Below are 22,549 nucleotides of genomic sequence, written 5' to 3' on the forward strand. Positions count from 1 at the left end.
TGACTTTTGTTATGCTTTTACTTACAGCAATCTATTTATACATTTATAATAAACTATACATATAATTAAATAATTCACATTTATTTGTATAGCTCTTTTTATTATACACATAGTTTCAAAGCAGCTTTACAGAAAATGAATGTTTCTATATTACAAATAAGAGTTCTGTTAACAGGTGTAACGTGTCAAAATAATGTTCCTATGGCAGAAATGTTCTAAAATTAGGCTACACAAATCATACAGTTAAGTAATGTCATGTATTCAGAAACAATGAACAGATTAAAGCAATGGAAATGTGATCTTTACAATGCAAGGAAAATTTAGCAGTTTTGTATGTTTATTCAGAGTCAGCTTCATCTGAAGTCATCTCTTCACAAGTGTTGGGTCATCTGAAGTCTTCATGAGAGGCTGGATATAGTGAGCAGGAGCAATCTATAGATTACACCAACAAAATGTGATGGAATCATACTTGGGAACTGGCACTTTTTCACAAAGAACAGGGAGAGACTTGCCAAACCCAGTGAAGAGCCTGATTGTGAGGGTGATGTCTCATTACAGGGAGTCTTCAGGTGGTTCTTGTTCTGAGCAAGATATAGAGAAGGAGAAAAACACAGGAGAAATGGTTAAGTGATGCTCTCCATCACATTTCAGTCCTGTAGCATCACTGCTCCTTCAACACAGTACTTCTAGAGTTGCTAAGATGTTTAAGTATAAAATACAGTAATAATGTACAGGTTTACTGTGATTACTTCTATAAAACAGTAGTGGTATATAAAACATTTTTGGAAATTTAGTCTAGCGTAATTCTGAAATGAAAACTGCTCACCAATTTTAAACTTTTCATTCTCACTTAGGTCCATCAGCATCCTTTGCAATAAATCCAAGTCTATTAAATAACTCCCCACCAGTAAGAATCACGTTTAAAAGCCTTAATTACACAACAATGTATGAAACTGCATGTAGAGAATGAATATCATCCCGTAAATCTACTAATTAAGTGAGGAATAATCTAATAATGATCCGTTTTAATGAACAAGGCAATTTAATTAGCTGTGCTGATAATATATAATTTGTTTCTATAAATGTCTTACCTTTTAAAAGTTGGTCACAGCGGTCTCTTCTGCTGCATCTCTATGGCGCTGATAGTGTGAGAGCTAACATCCGGGAACTATTGAGCGGCTCAAAACGGTCCATTGTCGCAACTCTCTCTCTCTCTCTCTGGCTCTGATACTCTTCGGGGATTAACTGTGAACTACATTTCCCACAACTCCAATCATTCGCTTCATCCACGCAAGCGTGTCTTGAAGTAAGTTTTCTTTTTTAAAGTCTCTTATGTATGCTGCAAGGCCGAATTTAGTTGATCAAAAATATAGTAAAAACAGCAATTTTGTAAAAAATTACAGCAATTCAAAACAACCTTTCCTTTTTTTTTTTGTAAAAATATATATTCCTGAATTTTGAGCAGCCATAACTCTTCAGTGTCACTTTTTCTGTCTTTCTTCCCTGTTCTTTATAAATCATTATAAATCAGAGCTCTAGAACATGTCTTATTATCTTCAATGTAAAACATGGTTGTCTGCTTAATATTTTTGTAGAAGCTGTGATAGGCTGTGATTTTTTTCCCCCAAATTAATGAATAAGACAGCATTTATGTGAAATAAAAATATATTGTACCATTATAAATGCCATAACTGGAACTTTTGGTCAATTTATTGCATCCCTACTGAATAAAAGTATGATTAAAAATAAGAAAAAGTAGTGCATTTTATGATCTCCAAAAACGTTTATAGTACTTTTGTGGAAAAAAAATCATATATTGTGTACATCTGGCTGAATTCAAATGTAAACTTGTCAAAAATAAATAATATACAGAGAATAAGCCTCACATGTGTTTCGTTTTACATTATTAATAAAATCTAAAACAGAAAGAATAATTGCATAATCTTTATTTGAAATGATCGTTTTTTTTCAGAAGCAAATCAAATACTGATTAAAGTATTGTTTTTTAGCTTTCAGACCATCTACTAGTGTGCTTGTAAACACTACTTATTTATAGTGTTCTCTACAATGTATGCTATATATATATATATATGTAAAGGAGGATGTCACAAATTTTAAGATGCCAGAATACGCAGTATTCAATAAACAGGCAAACAGTCTCGATATTACACATCTGCTGAGATTCTAAAGTGTGCAACCAATGGACACTTTCCTATCCAGACGATGGCAGAAATTTGCTCCTAAGTAAAAATCAAGTACATATTCACTAACTTCACAGGCAATATCACAACATTAAAAAACAACACAGTAAATACTACACAAATAATATGAATATTATCAATAAAATATAAGAAGCAAAATCCAAACTATGATAATTGAATATATCACAGATGACAAAGCACATATCATAGCTGCTGTACTCTGGACACAAGCACAATCTTTGTCTCCTCTGGAAATATCAGGTGTGTGAGTTGAAATGTGACCATCACATTTCATCCAGTCTGTAGTAATAGACTTTGGGGAAGTCCATGCCTCCTCTTTTCAAAATCCAGTAGTTTGAGTCTTTAAAGAAGTAAGTGTCTCCTGAGGTCAATACAAACAAAATGCTTTGAGTTTTGTTTGACAGAAAAGGAAAATTATTATTTAAAAAAAATTATGATAAAAGAAACATCTTACCATCTAGAAATCGAATTATGTCGTCAGGATGAGAGGGCATCCCCCAGATGGATGCTGGTTTAGGATACCCTTCCTCCAGCTTCCTCTCTGTTCGCACTTCATCAAACCTCCAGTACTCTCCATCACTGAACAGATACGTCTTCCCATTGTGTGGCCACACAAATACTGCCTCCACCCTCTCTGGAAGTCCTCCAGCAGAAGTGCATAATCCCCATTCTAAAAGTGGTCGCGGGTACCCAGGGAGGGACTCTGTGTCTCTGAATACCCAGTACTGATTACCTGAGGAAGACCACAATGAAAAAGAGTAAACATGAAGCATGAACATGCTCCTCTGTACCACAGCCATAAAAATCTATTTTTTTTTTTTTTAATTTGAGGTCATAACAGACTTCTTTAAAAAAACTTTTAAATGGTAGTGTAAATCAAAGATCATACCTCTAAAGAAAAAAACCTCTTCTCTGATATTAGCGACTGCATCATAACCTCTCTGACACCGATCAGCAGAGGCTGCTGGACTGAAAATGAGAACAGCATTAGGAAAAATATAACAATCATTCTGAAACCTGTTATGATTACAGTGTTACTCACTGATAGGGAGGATGTGGAGGAGCTGGTCTTGAGAAGTGGGGCAGATGAGTTGTGGGTGCAACAACAGATGGAGGAGGTTTAAAAGCTTGTTTCTTTCCTGTATGGTAAACAGTCATGAGAAATAAGGCATCTATCTACTCTGAACAAAATTATAAACGCAACACTTGTTTTTGCCCCATTTTTCATGAGCTGAACTCAAAGATCTAAGACATTTTCTTTGTACACAAAATGCCTATTTCTCTCAAATATTGTTCACAAATCTGTCTAAATATGTGTTAGTGAGCACTTCTCCTTTGCCGAGATAATCCATCCACCTCACATGTGTGGCATATCAAGATGCTGATTAGACAGCATGATTATTGCACAGTAGTACATCAGTACATCCAACTGGCCTCACAACCGCAGACCACGTGTAACCACACCAGCCCAGGACCTCCACATCCAGCATCTTTGCCTCCAAAATCGTCTGAGACCAGCCACCCGGACAGCTGCTGCAACAATCGGTTTGCATAACCAAAGAATTTCTGCACAAACTGTCAGAAACCGTCTCAGGGAAGCTCATCTGCATGCTCATCGTCCTCATCGGGGTCTCGACCTGACTGCAGTTCGTCGTCGTAACCGACTTGAGTGGGCAAATGTTCACATTCGATGGAGTCTGGCACTTTGGAGAGGTGTTCTCTTCACGGATGAATCCCGGTTTTCACTGTACAGGGCAGATGGCAGACAGTGTGTATGGCGTCGTGTGGATGAGCGGTTTGCTGATGTCAATGTTGTGGATCGAGTGGCTCATGGTGGCGGTGGGGTTATGGTATGGGCAGGCGTATGTTATAGACAACAAACACAGGTGCATTTTATTGATGGCATTTTGAATGCACAGAGATACCGTGACGAGATCCTGAGGCCCATTGTTGTGCCATTCATCCACGACCATCACCTTATGTTGCAGCATGATGATGCACGGCCCCATGTTGCAAGGATCTGTACACAATTCCTGGAAGCTGAAAACATCCCAGTTCTTGCACGGCCAGCATACTCACCAGACATGTCACCCATTGAGCATGTTTGGGATGCTCTGGATCGGCGTATACGACAGCGTGTTCCATTTCCTGCCAATACCCCCCCCCTCAATACAGTAAAACTGCACATTTTAGAGTGGCCTTTTATTGTGGCCAGCCTAAGACACGCCTGTGCAATAATCATGCTGTCTAATCAGCATCTTGATATGCCACACCTGTGAGGTGGATGGATTATCTCGGCAAAGGAGAAGTGCTCACTAACACAGATTTAGACAGATTTGTGAACAATATTTGAGAGTAATAGGCCTTTTGTGTACATAAAAAAGTCTTAGAGTTCAGCTCATGAAAAATGGGGGCAAAAACAAAAGTGTTGAATCTATCTAATGTATGTCTTTTACATATTAGGGGTACCATAAAGCGCCTGTATTCTCAGTCTGTCATCAAGGGATAAGGAGAAGCTGTGCATGTCTCTCACAGGACCATGGTAATAAGGCTTCATGATGGAGTCATCAGAGGATGAGTGGAATAGGCCTAAAGCATGACCAAACTCATGAACTGCAACTGTGAATAAATCTGTGGAGCTGCTCCAATCTGTGGAATTGCACAAACATAAAACATTTAAGCACTTCTGACCAATCTCCTGTTCTTTTATCAATGAATATCTGTAGATAATGATGTCAGATCCACAAAAATGTATGCAGCATTTAATTTACCTCCATAGCTCCAGTTCTCTCCATCATCAAAGTGTGTGTCACCAGCAAGATCTCCCTTTCCTGGGAAGAATGCATGTGCCAGAGTGCCTCCCTTGCCATCGAAAGGATATCCATCTTCATGGTAGCCGCTGGCAAAGGTGACTTTGATCTCTATCTGTGGTGATGGGTCGTATGGAGAAGCGTTGAAATGCAGAGGTGTGACATCACTCCATACTCGGAGGGCAGAGGTCAAAATGAGCCTCACCAGCCCTGGATGTAGAGTGGGAGACACAGAGGAAGAGGGAAACTCCTGCACGCTGAGGAAAAGAAAGGAAAGATGTGGGATTATTGGACATGAATATTCTGGAAAATGTTACATAAATAAAGGCTTCACTGTAACAAAAAATAAATCCACATGATGAATCTGAGTTTATTGTAAGTGGTCTGGCCATAAAACATGCCCAATATTTGTGTTTATTGATAGTACACAGGGTCATATACAAAAACACAAAACACCATCACCAAAAATGATATAATTTATATAAATTATAATCATATGTGATGTATTACTAAAGGACTTGTGGGAATGTCCTGTTACTGTACTTTTCTAAGGTATAAAGCTACAAATTATATTGTAATTTACTTGCAAAAACCATAAATCAATTACAGTGTTCACTGTATAACTTAGTTAACAATTACCAGGTTTTTACTGTAGCATTTTTACCTTTTTCTGTAGAAGTTACAAACCTTTTTTTTTTTTTTTTTTACAATGTATAAATATATTGCTGGAGACTTCATACCTCCAGGTGATATCTGTCTTGTTCCAGCTCAGCCTTGGCAGAGTGTCTCTCCTCTTCAGCTTCTCTTTTCCTCTCCTCTTTCCTTTCAGCAGATCCTCAGAGATGATGGTGTCTGGGACAGAGCAGCGAGGTCTGGCCATCAGCTCTAAAGTGGCATGATCTAAAGTTTGACAAAAGGACAAGTGGAATCATCAGAGCTAGTGACAGAAAGATCATGGCATATGTTCTCTAGGGGCGTTCATCCATCTGGTTGAACCTATAAAGCATTACAGTACAAATAAATGAGGAAAAAACTGTCACCTAGTTTGCCAGTCTCTTCAATACCAGCAAAACGCTGCATTTTACGGACAGCTTTTTCAATACCCTCCCTGGTGTGAAGTCGACCAATTAGAGTGTCTGGAGAGGGTAAATACCCATACCGTATCAACCAGTCCTACACACACAAACAAAAACTCACATACATTGTTTGATTAATTAATTAAAAAAAACATGTTCTGAAAGCATTGAAGCACACAAACTTGAAATTTACAAAGACTATATAGAGAGATGCATAATCTAATATATTTATTTTAAAAATCTACACAGTTTAGGTTTCAGATTTGTTATGATAGCTCGTGTTGTTTACAGTTACTTTTGTATTTGATGATTATTAGATTATAGGCCATCATCCAAATATGTAATTTGTTTTTAATTGATTTTTTGTGTTGAAAGTTTATGAAGATGATCATGGACGTGAAAGTTTTACTTGAAAATTTGTATCTGAAAATAATGACAAATAGGCCTATTTCCCCTTAAAACGTTTCTGACACGTATCTGATCAACATTGCATTCGATATACATTCAAATGCTTTATACATTAAAACACTGCATTACATTAAAATATTTTATTGCATTTTCACACAGAGAGAACTTTCTTACCACTCCTCGCGCGTACTGATCTGGCATCAGCGCAGGTCGCGCGCTCACAACACTGAGAAGCGTGGCGCCGATCATTGCGAGAACTGCGGTCATGGTCATTCAATGTGATATCCACGCGCTGTTCACGCCCTCAAAACTACCACAGTAAGTGTGTAAACCAGCAAAACTATTAATAACGAATCACGAAACAGCTGAATTTTGTTAACATTAGGCATCTACAAGAACAAAAATGATGCTAAAGTCATAGAGTTAAATAAAGAATAGTGCATGTATTCTTCATCCACACAGTCATGCTTTGACCGGGTTCAGATTGCTTCCCAAGAGGCTGGGAGTTGTTTTGATCAATACTGTCCTGCACCTCTGTCTGGCTCCCTCTCTTCCCCTCAGTGGGAGCATCCTCTCATGAATGCACAACCATATCTTACAGTGAGTGCATGGCCATGAAGTGTAAACCTATATTACAGTTTAATTGCTTGGGCTTAGTATGTTTTTTTAAGACATTAATAATAATTAATGAGACATTTATAATGTTACAAAAGATGATATAATAATATGAAAAATATGACTGTTTCCACAAAAATATTAAGCAGCACAACTGTTTTCCAAATTAATAACAATGACAAATGTTTCTTGAGCAGTAAATCAGCATATTAGAATGATTTCTGAAGGATCATGTGACATGTGATTAGAGTAAATCAGCTTTGCCACTTTGCCATCACAGAAATCAATTATATTTTATATCTATAAGTAGTATAAAAACAGTATAATTTCCCATTTCTATAATTATGTTGGAGGCGTAAGACCCCCTGATAAGAGGAAAAGGTACTATCCATTGTGTTCTGATATAAATAGACAGGATGTTATGAGCTTCGGCGTGAGTGAATGAATAAAGGGAAACATTAATTGCAATAAATAAATAAACCAGGCATGTTATGGATCCTCAAAATTTTGTTCTCTTAATCATCATCAGGGTTTCCCTTTACCCCATCTATTCTTGCTGAGTTGACAAAACATCAAATCTCCAGCATGTTTTCTGATAAAGGTCTTTTATTAGTGTGCAAGCAACACAACATCTCTCCAGCACAAACATCTGTAAAAATGCCTTTTCCTAGTTTATGTATATAGTTTATGGTTCATGAAACCAAATATACAGCACTACTCTGTATATCATATTACCAGTCTTCAGCCGCCTATACTGTGATTGATGTTTAGGTTTGGATCTCACTGAGCTCCAGCCCCTGGTTGAAGGAGTACTCTGCCTTATGATGCATGATTAGTGTATTATTGGCGAAGTAGAAGCTGTCTGACCGCATCTCAAAAGGGTGGTTGATCATCTCTTCAACTGAAAAAACACAACATAGTCAACATTGTACTCTTACACAAGCCCCATATGTTCACATGGATATTTTTCATGCAGTTGTAAAATGTGTCAAATGCATTGTAAGTTTGTGTGTGTTACTCACTTGTGTGTGAATCCAGATCTGGTAAGCTGTAAATGTGTTCACAGGTGTTTCTGCTGTGTGGGATACAGAAACCGATCTCAAAGTCAAACGTCTTCAGCAGCAGATCCCTGAAGTAATGCCTCTCAATCAGCCGAAACTTGTTGACTGCCTTACCACCCACTGTAAACTCAAGCCTATTCAGAAGAGAGATTACACATTATGCAAATACTGATTTGGATTAAAAATGTAAATCCATTCTAAAGGCTCCAAAGCAACAAAAATAAAATAAAATAAATAAACATACGTGGCTCCAATCTCCCTGAGATTGAGAAATGCAGGACTGAAGTGATACTGAATGAAACGGCCTGCATCCAGCTCTATAACATCTTTTATTTCTGTGAGAGAAAAAAGAGGAATTTATACCATATTTAGGACAGCTGTTCTAATTTCACTGAAAATGTGACATTTTAAATGAAAATGAGAAATATTGCATTTGAAATAAAAATAAATTAAAACAAAACTGTAATAATAAAAATGACAAAGGCACATTAAAACACTTAAAACTTAAACTAAAATGAAAATAAAATGCTAATATAAAAGTAAATGCTCATTCAAAATATTACTATCATAGTAAAAAATACAATGCTTTGACATTGTATAATTTGACAAAAACAAAAATCACATTATAAAATCACTAAATAAACTGAAAATATAAAACTAAATGCTAATTTAAAGTATAAATAAATATTCTAATAGTACATAAATATACAATGCATTGATACACATTAAAAAATCATGACAAAATCAATAAAACAAACTTAAGCACATAACAAAATTAATAAACTTGAATGAAAACAAACTAAAATTATAAAAAGAAATGCTAAATAAAAATATTAATAAATACTATAATGGTATATAAATAATTCTAACATAACACTGATTTAGGAAAGAGCAAAACAAAGAGAAGTAAGGCTGAAATTCAAGACATTTTTAAAATGCTACTGTACATAATGTCCACTAGAGGTCAAATGACATGTTTGGCTCCTCATTAGCATAAACACATCTCAAACACAATCTGAAATATCACACAGCCAAGTTATGTGTCTTTTACAAAATCACCTTAAAAAGGCATTAACATACCTGTCGGACAGTGTCGTTTTAGGTCCAGAATGACCGATCCACCTTCCAGGTCTCTTATTTTGAATCGTGAGAAGCTAATATTGTAGATGTTGTCTTCTGGGGAGCACAGGTAGTCTGTAGACATAACCAGTAACAGTAAAGAAAAGAAAGTGTTGCAGTAAAAGAACAAAAGCACACAAATAAACCGGTGTCCTCACCGTCTGTGTATCCTGGTAGCCTGAGGACATACTGAGGGGTCACAGGGTCACCTGGCTTCCAGTCCAGCAGTGCCTCCTCTTCAGCTGCCAACCCTGCTCCTGAAATAAACCCATTCCAGACCTCCATGTTCCTCAGATCCCCTCTGTCCTGCATCTCTCCCATTTCCTCTTCATCCTCCTCAGCTTCGTCTTCCTCCTCTGGTTCGCTGTCCTCGTCTTTCTCAGAGGACATTTCCTGCTCCATGTCTTCCTCACTCTGTAGTTCTTTGTCCATCTAAAGTCTTTGCCCAAAGAGATCTGGTTTTCCTCGAACGTTTCTCTCAGGTTAACTAACACAGGCGCATATGTTGCCTGGCACTCTCTGTGATTACCCTCAGCTCTTCTCACATAACTGTGTCTCAGTGACTCAAACAGATTAAGGCTTTCTCAAACAGCTAATCCAAGACAATCCTCAATTAAACACGGACACAGCAACTACGGCATCAATGAAAGGACAAAAAGGAATCCGAGATAAACAGACAATATAGAATGTAATGAGTTATATTGCAGAATTAGGATATGGATAATAGTGAGTGGAAAAGGAGAATGAGATCTGCAGGACTGAAATTAATAAATAGAAATGACAGAAAGAAGTGTGATAAAAGTGAGAAGTCACAGCTACCTATCCATATATCAGCAGTGCTTCGCAACTGGTGGGTCGTGGCCTAAAAAGGTCACAACAGGCCAAAAAAACAAATTAAAATAATCAAATGCAAGTTACCTTACACTAATGTTCAAATGTTTGAGTTCAGTAATACAATTTTGAAAGAAAGTAATACTTTAAGCAAGGATGCAAATAGTGCTGTCAAATGATTAATTGCGATTAATCGCATCCAAAATAAAAGTTTTTGTTTATGTAATGTGTGTGTTACGGTATTGCTCCCAGGAATGCGAACGAGACAGGCAGGTATAGAAAACAATGATCTTTACTTGTTGAAACGTAAGGTGTAACATCAAACAATAGCAGACAAAATGGCAAGGGTGAACGCAGGCTTAAATGCAAAACATAATCAAACGACAACAGGAACAGGTGAGGGGCTAATTAACTCATCAGGGAAACTGGGTCAACTGAAGACATAACTAAAACGTGACAGTGTGTGTGTACTGTGTATATTTATTATGTATATATAAATACACACACAAAGAGTATATATTTTAAAAATATTTACATGTATATATTTATATAATTTATATGATATATAAATATATTTAAAATACAAATATAACATTTTTCTTAAATATTTACATGCATGAGTGTGTGTTTATATATACATAATAAATATACACAGTACACAAACATTTTATGTAAACAAAAACTTTTATTTTGGATGTGATTAATCGTTTGACAGTACTAATAAAAGATAAACTAATAAACAGATGACAAAAGTTTTCAATTTCAAATAAATTATATTCTTTGAACTTTCTATTCATCAAAGAATCCTGAAAATGTGAAGCAGTGCAGTTGTTTTAAAAAATGTTAATAAATGTTTCTTAAGCACCAAATCATCATATCAGAATGATTTATGAAAGATTATGCGACACTTAAGACTGGAGTAATGACTGCTGAAAGAATAAAATACATTTAAAAATATACTGAAATATTGAAAAATATTTGTATTTCATATTTAATATTATATTATATAAAAAGTTGTTTTAAATTGTAATAATATTTGACAATTCTACTGTTTAACTGTATTATTGATTAATTAATGCAGCTTTGCGGAATTAAAAAAAAATAATAATTCAGGGACTCATTATTCCATTTCTGTTTGTCAAACACCTGTTAAACTTGTTCAGTTTATGTCTCAGTTGTTTAACGTCTTATGTTAAAATAAATATTTACATGTTAAGAAAGTTGCTGGATATAGTTTATATACATACATGTATAGTTCATTATATACACATACATACACAAAAAGCTGAAGTGACATCTTCATCACCTTGTCAATGCATCTTTCTGGCAAGTTTGGTGTCCTCATTAGTGATGTGCAATTGATCAATCTGAATGTAATATTAGTCAACAGGATATTTTCACATCTCTGTTCTGTGTTTTTCTTCCTCAGCAGCGCTGATGGAGAGAAGAGGAGGAGTCACTGAACCACATCCTGCTTTACCTCATCCTACTGTTGGCATGGTGATCAAACTGTCATTTCCTCATGTCATTTGAAAGCTTCATCTAGGGGAGAGAAGTATCCCAGAAGGCACCACAGCACAAGCGAGGAAATCACGGTGCATCAGGAAGAGGACGGTGTGATGAGTTCTGAACATCAGGTAGAGTTTACTTGTTTCTATCAATTGCGTAAAACTAAATATTAAGTTATACAGACGACGCTTATGTAAGGGTTCTCGTTTATTCTTAGCACATTCAAGCATAGTGTGAAGTTTATGCCATTTTGTGACGTCTGTCACGTTCATTGTAGGCCTGGAGTGTTTGTCAGATCAGTTAAATGAAATGAAAAGAACTGTTATTTAGGCAAATAGCAACATTTCAAACGATATAGAGTTGACTTGTGATTTAGTGTTTATGTATGTGCATGTATGTAAGTATGTGTGTGTGTGTGAGTGTGTGTTTATACACACACACACACACACACACACGTGCTACCGTTCAGAAGTTTGGAGTCAGTAAGAAAAATAAAGTAATACTTTTATCATTAAATATGTATCACAAGTGACAGAGCAGACATTTATCATGTTACAAAAGATTATATGTGTGTGTGTGTGTGTGTGTACTTGTTTATGCTACATTGTGGGGTCCAAATGTCCCCACAAAGATAGTAAAATCAGAAATCTGCATTCCCCACGGGTGGAATAAATATTAAAAATATTAAATGATGTTTATCTGAAAGTGTAACAGTGCAAACAGGTTTTCTGTAAGGGGCAGGTTTAGGGTTAGGGGATAGAAAATGTTGTTTGGTCAGTATAAAAGTAATAGAAGTCTATGGAAAGTCCCCACAACATGTGTATGTGTGTGTGTGTGTGTATGTGTGTGCATGTTTATGTGGTTTATGAGGACACAAATTTGTATAATGACATGGGTATGACAGAGGTATTACAATATGTAGGTGGTTTATGAGGACACTGCCTATGTCCCCATAATTCAAAAGGCTTAAAAAACATACTAAATGGTGTTTTTTTGAAAATCTAAAAATGCACAAAGTCTCCTGTGAGGGCTAAGTTTAGGTGTAGGGTTGGTGTAGGGCAATAGCACACACAGTTTGTTCAGTATAAAAACCATTACGCCTATGGAGAGTCCCCATAAACCATAAAAACCAACATGTGTGTGTGTGTGTGTGTGTGTGTGTGTGTAAAATGTACATAAGTATGTATAAAAAAATAAATTATATATATATATATATTTTAATTAACGTCAATCTCTATACACACTAATATACTAACATTTCAATTAACACAATTTAATGTATTGTGAACAAATATGAATTAAAAATTTATATTAACTACTAAAAATTTTAATTTTAAGTTCATGAGTACAGGTACTTAATGCATTGATGAACTGAACTTTGTTTTTGTGTGTTTTCATTAGTTTGCCCTGTCTTGTTATCACGTTGTCTGTACTTATGTCGTCTCTTGCTCTTTTACAGAAGTCACGATGGAGATTCTATTGTCCATCACAGTATGGTTCACTCAGTTCCTCATCGTCTCAGCTCTTTATTTCAACACACTGCCAACAAACACCCCGAGTGACTACACTGAAACCACACAAATAACTCCAGCAACAACAAAAACAAACCCAGAACCAAGGATCCATATATATGCAACATCTTCGTCACCTCTGACCGCATCAACAATGCAGGACAGCACAACAAATTTGCCCAGTGAAGTGTATACACAGCCAAATATAACCCCAAACGTGACACCCACACAGGAAACAGCATCCCTGCATCAACTGAACAGCAGTACTCCAACTCAAAATGTCATGATGGATGATGGCGAGAGCGTAAGCAATGCCAGTAATGTGGCTATGAGCGATGTGAATACAAGTCATACAACAGCTTCCACTAACTTTGCAAGAGTGACACCACAAAAAGATGACAGTAATGAAACAGGAACAACGTCAAGTATGATTTACAACTCTGATGGGCACACCGTTCAGACTGCAGACACTTTATCAGACCCAGTCGACAGTGTCTCAACGGTTCCTTGGAGAAATTCCACAGAGAATGAAGATGAGAGAACGAAAGCCGATGAAGGAAATTATGAAACGAACTCCACCCAGGCCACATTTACTAATATGAAAGAGGAGTCGAGAGAAACACGAAGCACTGAGGGAAGTTACACATTCACAAGTGAACACAGAGAGGAACATTACGACACATCAGCAAATGCAATCAATGTCAGTGATACAACAGCAACAGTGAGTAATGAATGGTCAACTTCACAAAACACAGATATTCCCATGACCACACCGTCTTACACAACAGCACAAGACCCCACCGTTACAGATGCACCTGAATATCACACCTCAACAGATGGAGTAAATCACTCTACGACACAGGAGAATATATACAGGCTCACAAACTCCACAGCAACCACAGGAAGAGAGAACAGGACAGGAACAGACACACCCGGTGGTACCACCTCCAACACAAACATCTCTATCATAACTGACAACCGCCTAAATGCCACAAACAAAACTGACACAGAAAACAATGTGGCTTCATGTTTGGACACAAAACCTCATTCTCGGCAATCCATGCTGGTCTGTTTCCTCGCATTGTGGACTTTAGCAATGACCGCTACCATATTTCTAGGAATAACCATTTTCCTTTGGGTGCGTCTGACGGTCTTCAAAAAAAAGATGAAGCGGAGAGTAAAAGGAGGTCAAAAGTGTGAGAAGGAGAGCCTCTGGGCCGACCCCAAAGCTTCGGTGCAGGACAGAGTGGAGTTCTGGTACGTCAATGGATCCACGCTGGACGCTGACAGGAAGGAGAAGGACAGGAGGAGGATGAAGAGGAGAGGACGGGAACAGGATAATGAGGAGAACAGCCTGTGGATTCAGCCTAAAGTGACTGTGGACGATATAACAGAGTTCTGGTATGCAAACAGACGCATGAAGGAGGAGAGGACGGAGGACACATAGTTACAAACTTTGAAAGGCACCAAAGGAAACTATTTGGACAGTTATAGCGTCATGCTTATGCCTAAAACACAAGTTACACAAGTTTGAGTTACTAAAAAAGTCTGAATGTTGTGTTTGTGATCCTACATGCACCTTTAATTAATTAATTAGGGATTTGTGTTCAGCTGTGCACAATAAAAAAATAAAACAGACAAACTCTAGGTTGATTGACCTATTGTATATAGACAAAGCTGACATTAAATTATGAATGAAACAGAAAGAGCCTATGCTGCCATCACATGCTAATGGAATTATCGTAAATATGAATTTCCCAAGCAGAAACTGGACATAAATGGCCTTTTAAAAGCCATATTTAGATAATTGTGATATGCAAGTTTCTGAGTTGGGTGGGCCATAAGCTTTAAACATGATGGAGGAGAGAACCAATAATAGTGACTGTTTGATTTTTCCCAAAACATTTGCATTGCTTTCTCTTGCCGTTAAACTTATGTATGTTTACGTACATAAATAACCATTTGATGCATATTACTTGTAAAAAATTATTTTTACCAAAATTCTGAAATTGTCAACGAGATGACTGTATAGATAGCACGGTGAATGTATACAATAGTGTGGGTAATGCCAATTAATGGGATGCTATATTTTATTCAAAATGACTAAAAGTCTATACATTTTGGCTTCAGTAAGATTTCCTCATAAAAACGGGCAAGAATGAACCTACCGTCTTACTGTATATGATTTCTATTCTTTTCAACAACAAAGCACTTACAACAAACTCGTGATAACTACAGAATTGGGAAGTAGGAAATTTGCGATAGCACATGAAGGCAGCATTACAGTCTCAAGTTTGGTGGCGAGGGTCCAGCTAACAGGCAGCTGAGAGTATGCTCAGTTTGATCACTGATGTTTTTGGTCAAAGCATGGGGACTTATGATGACAAATATTTGCTTTTAAGAATGAGATGTTTTAGTTCTGTGAAATATTTTTTATTTTATTTTGTTGTGTTTTGTTTCAAGTCACCATTAAAGTGTTCTCTCTGAAGTTCCTTCCATTTCATGCGAGTATACACACGCACAACTTGTTTTGGTGTGTAGATATAACTCTGTATAACCTTTTCAGTTTGCTCAACAAACATATACACAAGTTAGTCAATCTAAGAATGATCTACATCAGTATTTCGTAACATTAAACTTAACTTAAAATACAAGTTTATATAGAATATGCAGAACTTATTATGTTTACTAAAAGCACAGGCCTCAGCAGCGCTAAAAAAAGTCCTGAAGCCGGTTGCCTTAAGTTTTCAAGTTTTTTTTACAGTGAAATTAAATGGATGTGTCAATCAGTAAAATAACACTTCTCAGACATCAGACAAAATAAAATGTGGGCAAGAAGATTGACGTGACTCCAGAAAGATAAACAGTACTTCTCCTTACTTGGAAAAGTGAAGGGCGGCCCACATCAACCACATCAATTTTTGATACACAGCTGAAATATTCAGAATTTTCTAGGTTATTTTTCATAAAGTTCCAATCCCTGAAAAAAATCAAATAAAATCAACATTTGCATTAATGTATATTTACATGATGTGCCATTTTGCCATTTCAATTGATATGCCTTGAGCAAACAGTACTGAATGAAGAAACAATTTAAAAATCTATTCAGATTTTTTTCAGTCCATATACAGGCACACAATTACATCTTGTGTTGCCACAATCTCTAGGTCAGGACTTGCGATAACATGCCCAAGAAAAATTCTAGGGGCAGAAATCTCTGATAACACATTGTCTTTGGAAATCTGACATTGCTGGCTTGCACTTGTAAAGATTATCATGTGAAATAAAGTGAAGTAAAATAAATATTGATCCCGAGATGGTGTGAATCATTCATTTTGAAGATTTACAACAGATGATGTAGGTTTCTGTTGTGCTTGAGTGGTGAAAATGAGAGTGAGAGACAAGCATCATAAAAAAGGTGCTAAAATTTCAGAAAGAGGACATGAAAGTGATTAGTCTTAGTAGTTTTCTGCTGAAGTTAAACATTGACAGAAAGAAAACTGTTATTAAAGTCAAGGTCAAGATATAGTGCTCATGTAAAATGCCTAAATTAACCTTTTTGAACCTTACCGAGAGTTGCAATTGGTAAAGTTGCCAAATCCTGTATTCATTTTAAATATGTAGTCATTTAGATTGTGAAATATGAAAGGACAGGACGTACATTTGAACTGTTTGAGCAAACCTTACTTTAGACAAAAGTTTTCACACTTCTCTAAGTTTGCAATACCCTCCACCCATCAAACACAAACTCAAGCACATATACATGTACACACTCAAACACACATGTGGTTGCATATAGACACTTAACAGCAAAATTGTGCAGACAAAGCAGTCAAAACCCACAGACGTGTCAACACACCCTGCACAGAGCTTCCCATTAGAGCCTGGCTTCTCTTTTTCTACTTCAGCCTCAGATAATAATTCATACTATAACCTAGCAATTTTGGCACATTTTTTTTTTTTTAGTCTTTCGGCTGCAGCCTCTCTCGGCCAGATGCAAGCAGAGATATGACATCTTCAGAGGGAGGAGAAATTAAAGAGGGCATGTAGGAGTGAGAGAGGAAGAGAAATTAACAGGATATAGGTGTGCTCTGCATGCGTGAATGTGTCGATTTTCACATGAGCAGTTTGGTCTTGGTGGTCGAAGCTTGCAGTGACTTTTCTCAGATGCATGAAGGTAAGTGGCAATCGCACTTATTCATAAAGGAACCAAACGGGGGACAAACTGTAAACAGTTTGTGGCTGTGATGGTGTAAGATGCTTGAGGACAGGTAGACCAAAAAAAGGCAATATGCAGATTATAGGGAAACATTAACATCATGCTGGCACTCGAATTGCATTTAGTAAATGTGGTAGATATGCACTGAAACGACCGCCACCAGGATGTACCTCTGCCCGTCACATGAAGTGTAGCTCATCTGGTAGGTAGAGCATAGCACAAACAATGCCAATTTCATAGCGCTCCCAAAATTTCTAAGAAAGTCAATTAAGATAAAAGCATTCGAATTTAATTCTACCCTATAGCAAAAATCAATCAATAAATAAATAATATTTTTAAGAATGATAAATTATATATATATTTGCATTCAAAATAATTCGGAATATTTTACGCAAAAATATTAAGGGTTTTCAGCATTGGTAATAATAGTAAAAATGTTTATTGAGCAGTAATTCAGCATATTAGTAAGATTTCTAAAGGATCATGTAATGGCTGGAGTCCTGGACTGGAGTAATGGCTGCTGAAAATTCAGCTTTGCCTTCACAGAAATAACTTATATTTTAAAATATAGTAAAATATAAAACCATTATTTTGAATTGTAACAATATTTCAGGACATTACTGTTTAAAAATATATTTTTGATCAAATAAATAAAACCTTGGTAAGCATTACAAACATTACAAATCTTACAAAAAATAGAATTAATATAAAATATATATACTTGAGACAAATAAGTGTGATCTTTTTGACTGACTGTCTTTTTCTTCCGGTGTCTTTATTACTCTCACATGTTTATTTCAAAGCTGAAATGGCCATGCTACACTAAGAGAGAGACAGAGAAGGAGAAAGAGGAAGGAACAGGCCTGTGTAAAACTTTCCGGCCCAGATTCACACAAGATTACCTCTGTAAAACACCGACCACACAGAGAAAAAAGATGAATTTCTTCTGCCAACTGCTTGCCCTTAATGTATAGTCAAGAGTTTCTAATCACGTTCTCAAGGCTCAAAAGTGGATCTCCAAAGACAATATCAGCTCACCTGAGCAATTTGTTGCCCAAACACTGAAATTGCTTTTAGGAAGCTTCTAGATTGAGTGACTTTTTCAGCCAGTATGCTCATCATGAGGCTTGTATTGGGTAATTTGCTTCTGTTTCTTGCTCTTGGACCCTGTTTCAAGTCCACTGATGCACAAGAGATAACAACAGAGACAGATGAAAACATCACCATCCCATTACAAAATAACAACACTGTGGAGTCAACGTTAAATTCTGAAATCCCCACCGCCACACCTGAAAATACAGTTACTCTACTACAGACAGAAGCGGATCCGCATAATCCAGAAACCACACTTGTTAATGAAATAAACACCACGCTTGAGGAACCAACAGGTGAGAGTACTCCACCACTGAGTATTGAGATTGAACAAACATCACCAGAATCTGTTCCTGAAACAACAACTGTACAAAAGGAGCAGACCTCCCCTACGGTGCCTGTTAATGTGGAAACAACAGTGATTGAACAAATAACTTCAGATGCCCCGAGCACAAGTCAATATGAAACAACAGCTGGCTTCACATCTCCTGAGTCGACCAGTCCTACAGAACGTCCTACAGATGAAATCACCTCAGCAGCTGTGGCCATGACTTCTGATTTAGCAGAAGCCCTCGATCCCACATCCGTCCTGACCACACCACCTGCAGACTGGACTGAGTCTCCGTCCATCATGTCCGACCCTGTGGACACCAGCACTGAAACCTCCACTACAACTTCAACAATATCAACATCAACTACACAGCTCCCTCAAAATGCTGGTGATTATCCATTAGTCTCCACCCATTTCACCCCCACAACAACCAGCGTGATTACTGAGGAAAGTATTATGGCCTTGAAAACCAACTGGTTATTAATAATTATAGTATTTGTGGCCATTATTTTTGTGCTGTGTGTGGGTATGATTCTGTTCGCCCTGCGGCGAAAGAAAATCGCCTCAAGGAATTTCGGCCCCGTGTATATGAATGGACAAAGTAAACGGTCCAAGAAGAAAAAAGGGGCGGAGGATGATGCGTGGGCGGGGCCTGTCAATCTGGAGGCAGGGGTTGAATGTGATGCTGAGGTACAGGAGGGTCTTCTGCCTAATAATGGGAAACAGGATGGAGATGATATGGTGCTCAGCACATTCGCTGCACTGGATGAGGGAGATGTGTCAGATGGTGGAGTGGGTGGAGATGGTACCAAGGAGGCTAAGAAATGGGAGGAGCAGGAGCCTCTGCTCTACATAGATGAGGATGTGAATGAAGACAAGACTGGAAAAACACTGCAAGAGAGCGAGAAACAGAAAGGAGATGAAAAAAGTGAAGAGAAGGAGATGAACGGAGGAGAAACATTCTGTCTCACCACAGCTGTCTGAAAGTCTTCTGTTGAATAAATGAACATTAAGGGATTCATTGGAATGACTTGATTACGTAATTTGTGTTATAAACAAGGACTAAGTAATATAGTTTTGTATATATTATTTGACTATCGCCATTCAGTATCAGCAATGGTGCGACATTTAACAATGTTCTAAAATTCCTCTGCTGTTTTATATTTAAAAGTGCGGTCATATTAGCCAAACTTCTGCTGGCAAAAATGAGTAATTATTGTCAATAGTGTACTGTAGATGTGTGAATCATGTATAGAAATAACTTTGAAACCAAGCAGCTCTCCATTGGTCAAAATGGCAAATTCATATGACCAACTGAACCTACTGCAAAATGTTTTTGGGGAAAGCTTTAACTCTCATGCAAATTTGCAGACTGCATGGACTGCTATTGAAATGACTGAATTTCACCAATGAAAACTTGTCAAACAATGTGACCGCACTTTAAAAATCATCATTCATCCATTTCAAATGTTTGCTATGGTGTAGCTAAAAAACACACAATCTGCATCTTTATCCACATCTAAAGATACAGTTGTACTTGGCTACAGGAATGAGGTTACTGACAGTGTACTAAAATTCACTGATTACGGCACACAATGTTGATGTTAAAAAAAACAGCCAACCTTTAAGATTTTAAGACTTACATTCTGAGAATGAAACTTTTGTTTACTGTAAGCACAGAGATTTACGGCATAGTATATTAATGTTGGCAAAATATGCAATAAACGTTTAATATTTTTAAAATACAAACATTTTCATAGTCCTTTTAAAAATATTTTCTTTGCTGATCTTGCAGGAAAAACTGTAAAATTCTGTGGTGAATGTGAAATTTCTAGACTCTTAAAATGATAAATTATAATCATTATCAAACTAACTAAAATACCTAATAAGCATACAGTATGCAAGAGGGAGGGGATGTAATGACAAGCATTACAGTTCTGTGTAATTCTGCTGAGCTGTCATGTCTTATCTGTTAAGACACAACATTCAAATCAGCACTATTAAGCTGTGTCTCTTTTACCATAATTACATCAAGAAACCCAAGGATGGCTGAAAACAAAGTATTGCTCGGGACATAGCTAGCAATAGATCCATACCTATATCTCACTAAATTAAAGAAAAATCAGAAAACAGCAGCCTTCTAATCTTGGAAAGGAAGGGTGTGCCAAACAGAAAGTAGAGAGGTGTGAATAAATGTTGGCTACAGGAAGGGTGCAATGGTGGGTTATTTTTGTTTGAAGAAAAATCATTTAAAAGATATCAGACTCTTTGGGTTTTCTTAAATATCCAACAAGATAGGCCTATACTTCCTTGGGGATTTCTGACATTGTAACACATAGTGTGAGATCCCTAACACGGCGACATTGTTAGTTATTGTTTAAAATCTCATTAACAGCAAAAACATTCATTTTCATCTAAACTGGTTACATTTCACCTTCTTGATGATCAAAATAAGGCATATCCAACTAAATAAATGATATTCCAAATGACCTCCAGATGGAGCTAACAACAAGATTTCCAACAAATATTCTTACAGCATATTTCACTCAAATGTAATCGGGGAAAAATTTTAATTGACTGTGATTAATATAGTTCCATTAAATTAAAATTTTAATGACAAGAATTCAGCATTCAGCAAAATCATTGTGTGTGTGTGTGTTGAAAATGTAACAATGCAAACAGGTTTTCTGTAAGGGGAAGTTTTAGGGGATACAAATATTGTTTGGTCAGTATAAAAGTAATAGAAGTGAAAGTCCCCACAATTCACAGAAACTAAATGTGTGTGTGTGTGTGTGTCTACAGTTTCATATATCCTGGTGGGGACTTAAACCTGAATACACGCAGACTCATGGGGACTAAATTGTGTGTGTGGTGTGGTGTGTGTGTGTGTGTGTGTGTGTGGGGGGGGGGGGGGGGGGGGTCTAAACCTTTTAGAACAACCTGGGTAAATTATGACAGAATTTTTATTTTTGGGTGAACCATACCTTTAAATTGACAGACACATCCATGCTTCTAAAGGTATAAGCCTATTGTTTTATTAAATTTGGATAGTCTGTTAATATAATATTCCATTCATTATCAGAGCTTGGTAGACATGATTAGACAGATGAATTAATAGATTATAATTAATGTTAGACCCTATTTATTAATTTATAATTTAATATTAATCACAAATACATAATAAATAATCATATGTCATATAAAATTTGGCATTTTAAAAAGAAAAAAAATGCTAATTTATTTAGATAAAAATGGGTCAAATAATTACATAATAATGAAGTCCAATTTAAGCAAATGAATAAAATAAATAAATAAAAATTAATCTCATCCAGGTAATTGTCAAATAAGACTAATAATAATTAATAATTATAAATAATCTAATTTAAAATAACAATATTTATGCGTTCTGTTGCAAGTTTACATTGGGGGGTTGGGTTGGTCGTGAATGGGTGAGTGTTAATAGAATTATATATGAATACGAATAAGTCCCCTTAAATCACATTAATAAATTCAACTACATATGTTAATAACAAAAAAGTGTTTCTCTTGGTTCTACAAAGGGTTAGTATTGTGTTTAATAGATTAAAGATCTACAGTCTAAACAGAAAGACACACACAGAGAGCTGCAAAGCCTCAAATGTGCGTCTGCTGGCCACATCCATCAGGATTGTTTGGACAAAGCCAAGAAAAATGGGGAGGGAGAAAGATTCAGGAGAGGAGGGTCTTGGAAAAGAATGGATTCTCT

General features: G+C 36.6%; 4 protein-coding genes across 4 annotated transcripts; 2 read left to right on the forward strand and 2 right to left on the reverse strand.

The window, feature by feature from the left end:
* Window positions 1–1,932: 1,932 nt before the first annotated feature.
* LOC306868993 (matrix metalloproteinase-25-like) lies at window positions 1,933–6,826 on the reverse strand. Its single transcript, XM_079415513.1, has 9 exons — window positions 6,691–6,826; window positions 6,073–6,205; window positions 5,773–5,932; window positions 4,994–5,289; window positions 4,692–4,871; window positions 3,265–3,361; window positions 3,112–3,191; window positions 2,677–2,955; window positions 1,933–2,583 (listed from the first exon to the last, which is right to left on the reverse strand). The coding sequence occupies exons 1-9, from the start codon at window positions 6,787–6,789 to the stop codon at window positions 2,486–2,488; spliced, it is 1,422 nt and encodes a 473-aa protein (XP_079271639.1). The 5' UTR covers window positions 6,790–6,826; the 3' UTR covers window positions 1,933–2,485.
* LOC306869001 (protein unc-119 homolog B-like) lies at window positions 6,474–11,575 on the reverse strand. Its single transcript, XM_079415524.1, has 6 exons — window positions 11,449–11,575; window positions 9,470–10,173; window positions 9,273–9,386; window positions 8,437–8,527; window positions 8,154–8,326; window positions 6,474–8,032 (listed from the first exon to the last, which is right to left on the reverse strand). Exons 2-6 carry the CDS (start codon window positions 9,741–9,743, stop codon window positions 7,899–7,901), a joined length of 786 nt encoding a protein of 261 aa, XP_079271650.1. The 5' UTR covers window positions 9,744–10,173; window positions 11,449–11,575; the 3' UTR covers window positions 6,474–7,898.
* Window positions 11,576–11,694: 119 nt separating this feature from the next.
* On the forward strand, window positions 11,695–16,475 carry LOC306868991 (uncharacterized protein). Its single transcript, XM_079415511.1, has 2 exons — window positions 11,695–11,779; window positions 13,111–16,475. Exon 2 carries the CDS (start codon window positions 13,119–13,121, stop codon window positions 14,607–14,609), a length of 1,491 nt encoding a protein of 496 aa, XP_079271637.1. The 5' UTR covers window positions 11,695–11,779; window positions 13,111–13,118; the 3' UTR covers window positions 14,610–16,475.
* A 508-nt stretch (window positions 16,476–16,983) lies between these two features.
* LOC306868994 (uncharacterized protein) lies at window positions 16,984–21,417 on the forward strand. The gene is made up of 2 exons (XM_079415514.1): window positions 16,984–17,339; window positions 18,185–21,417. Exon 2 carries the CDS (start codon window positions 18,493–18,495, stop codon window positions 19,786–19,788), a length of 1,296 nt encoding a protein of 431 aa, XP_079271640.1. The 5' UTR covers window positions 16,984–17,339; window positions 18,185–18,492; the 3' UTR covers window positions 19,789–21,417.
* The last annotated feature ends 1,132 nt before the right edge of the window (window positions 21,418–22,549 follow it).

Source organism: Barbus barbus, assembly GCF_936440315.1.
Source record: "Barbus barbus genome assembly, chromosome: 4".
Taxonomy (NCBI): domain Eukaryota; kingdom Metazoa; phylum Chordata; class Actinopteri; order Cypriniformes; family Cyprinidae; genus Barbus; species Barbus barbus.

Bases quoted from the DNA above. Each gene is read 5' to 3' on its own strand.
- LOC306868993 (XM_079415513.1), bottom strand. From the start codon at position 6,789: ATGACCATGACCGCAGTTCTCGCAATGATCGGCGCCACGCTTCTCAGT. The intron at 3,192-3,264 runs GTGAGTAACACT...TCTCATTTTCAG, and splicing joins CCTCCACATCCTCCCTATCA to TCCAGCAGCCTCTGCTGATC. The intron at 2,584-2,676 runs GTAAGATGTTTC...TATTGACCTCAG, and splicing joins CATAATTCGATTTCTAGATG to GAGACACTTACTTCTTTAAA.
- LOC306868994 (XM_079415514.1), top strand. From the start codon at position 18,493: ATGCTCATCATGAGGCTTGTATTGGGTAATTTGCTTCTGTTTCTTGCT.
- LOC306868991 (XM_079415511.1), top strand. From the start codon at position 13,119: ATGGAGATTCTATTGTCCATCACAGTATGGTTCACTCAGTTCCTCATC.
- LOC306869001 (XM_079415524.1), bottom strand. From the start codon at position 9,743: ATGGACAAAGAACTACAGAGTGAGGAAGACATGGAGCAGGAAATGTCC. The intron at 8,327-8,436 runs GTATGTTTATTT...TCTTCTGAATAG, and splicing joins CTCAGGGAGATTGGAGCCAC to GCTTGAGTTTACAGTGGGTG. The intron at 8,033-8,153 runs GTGAGTAACACA...GTGTTTTTTCAG, and splicing joins AGATCTGGATTCACACACAA to TTGAAGAGATGATCAACCAC.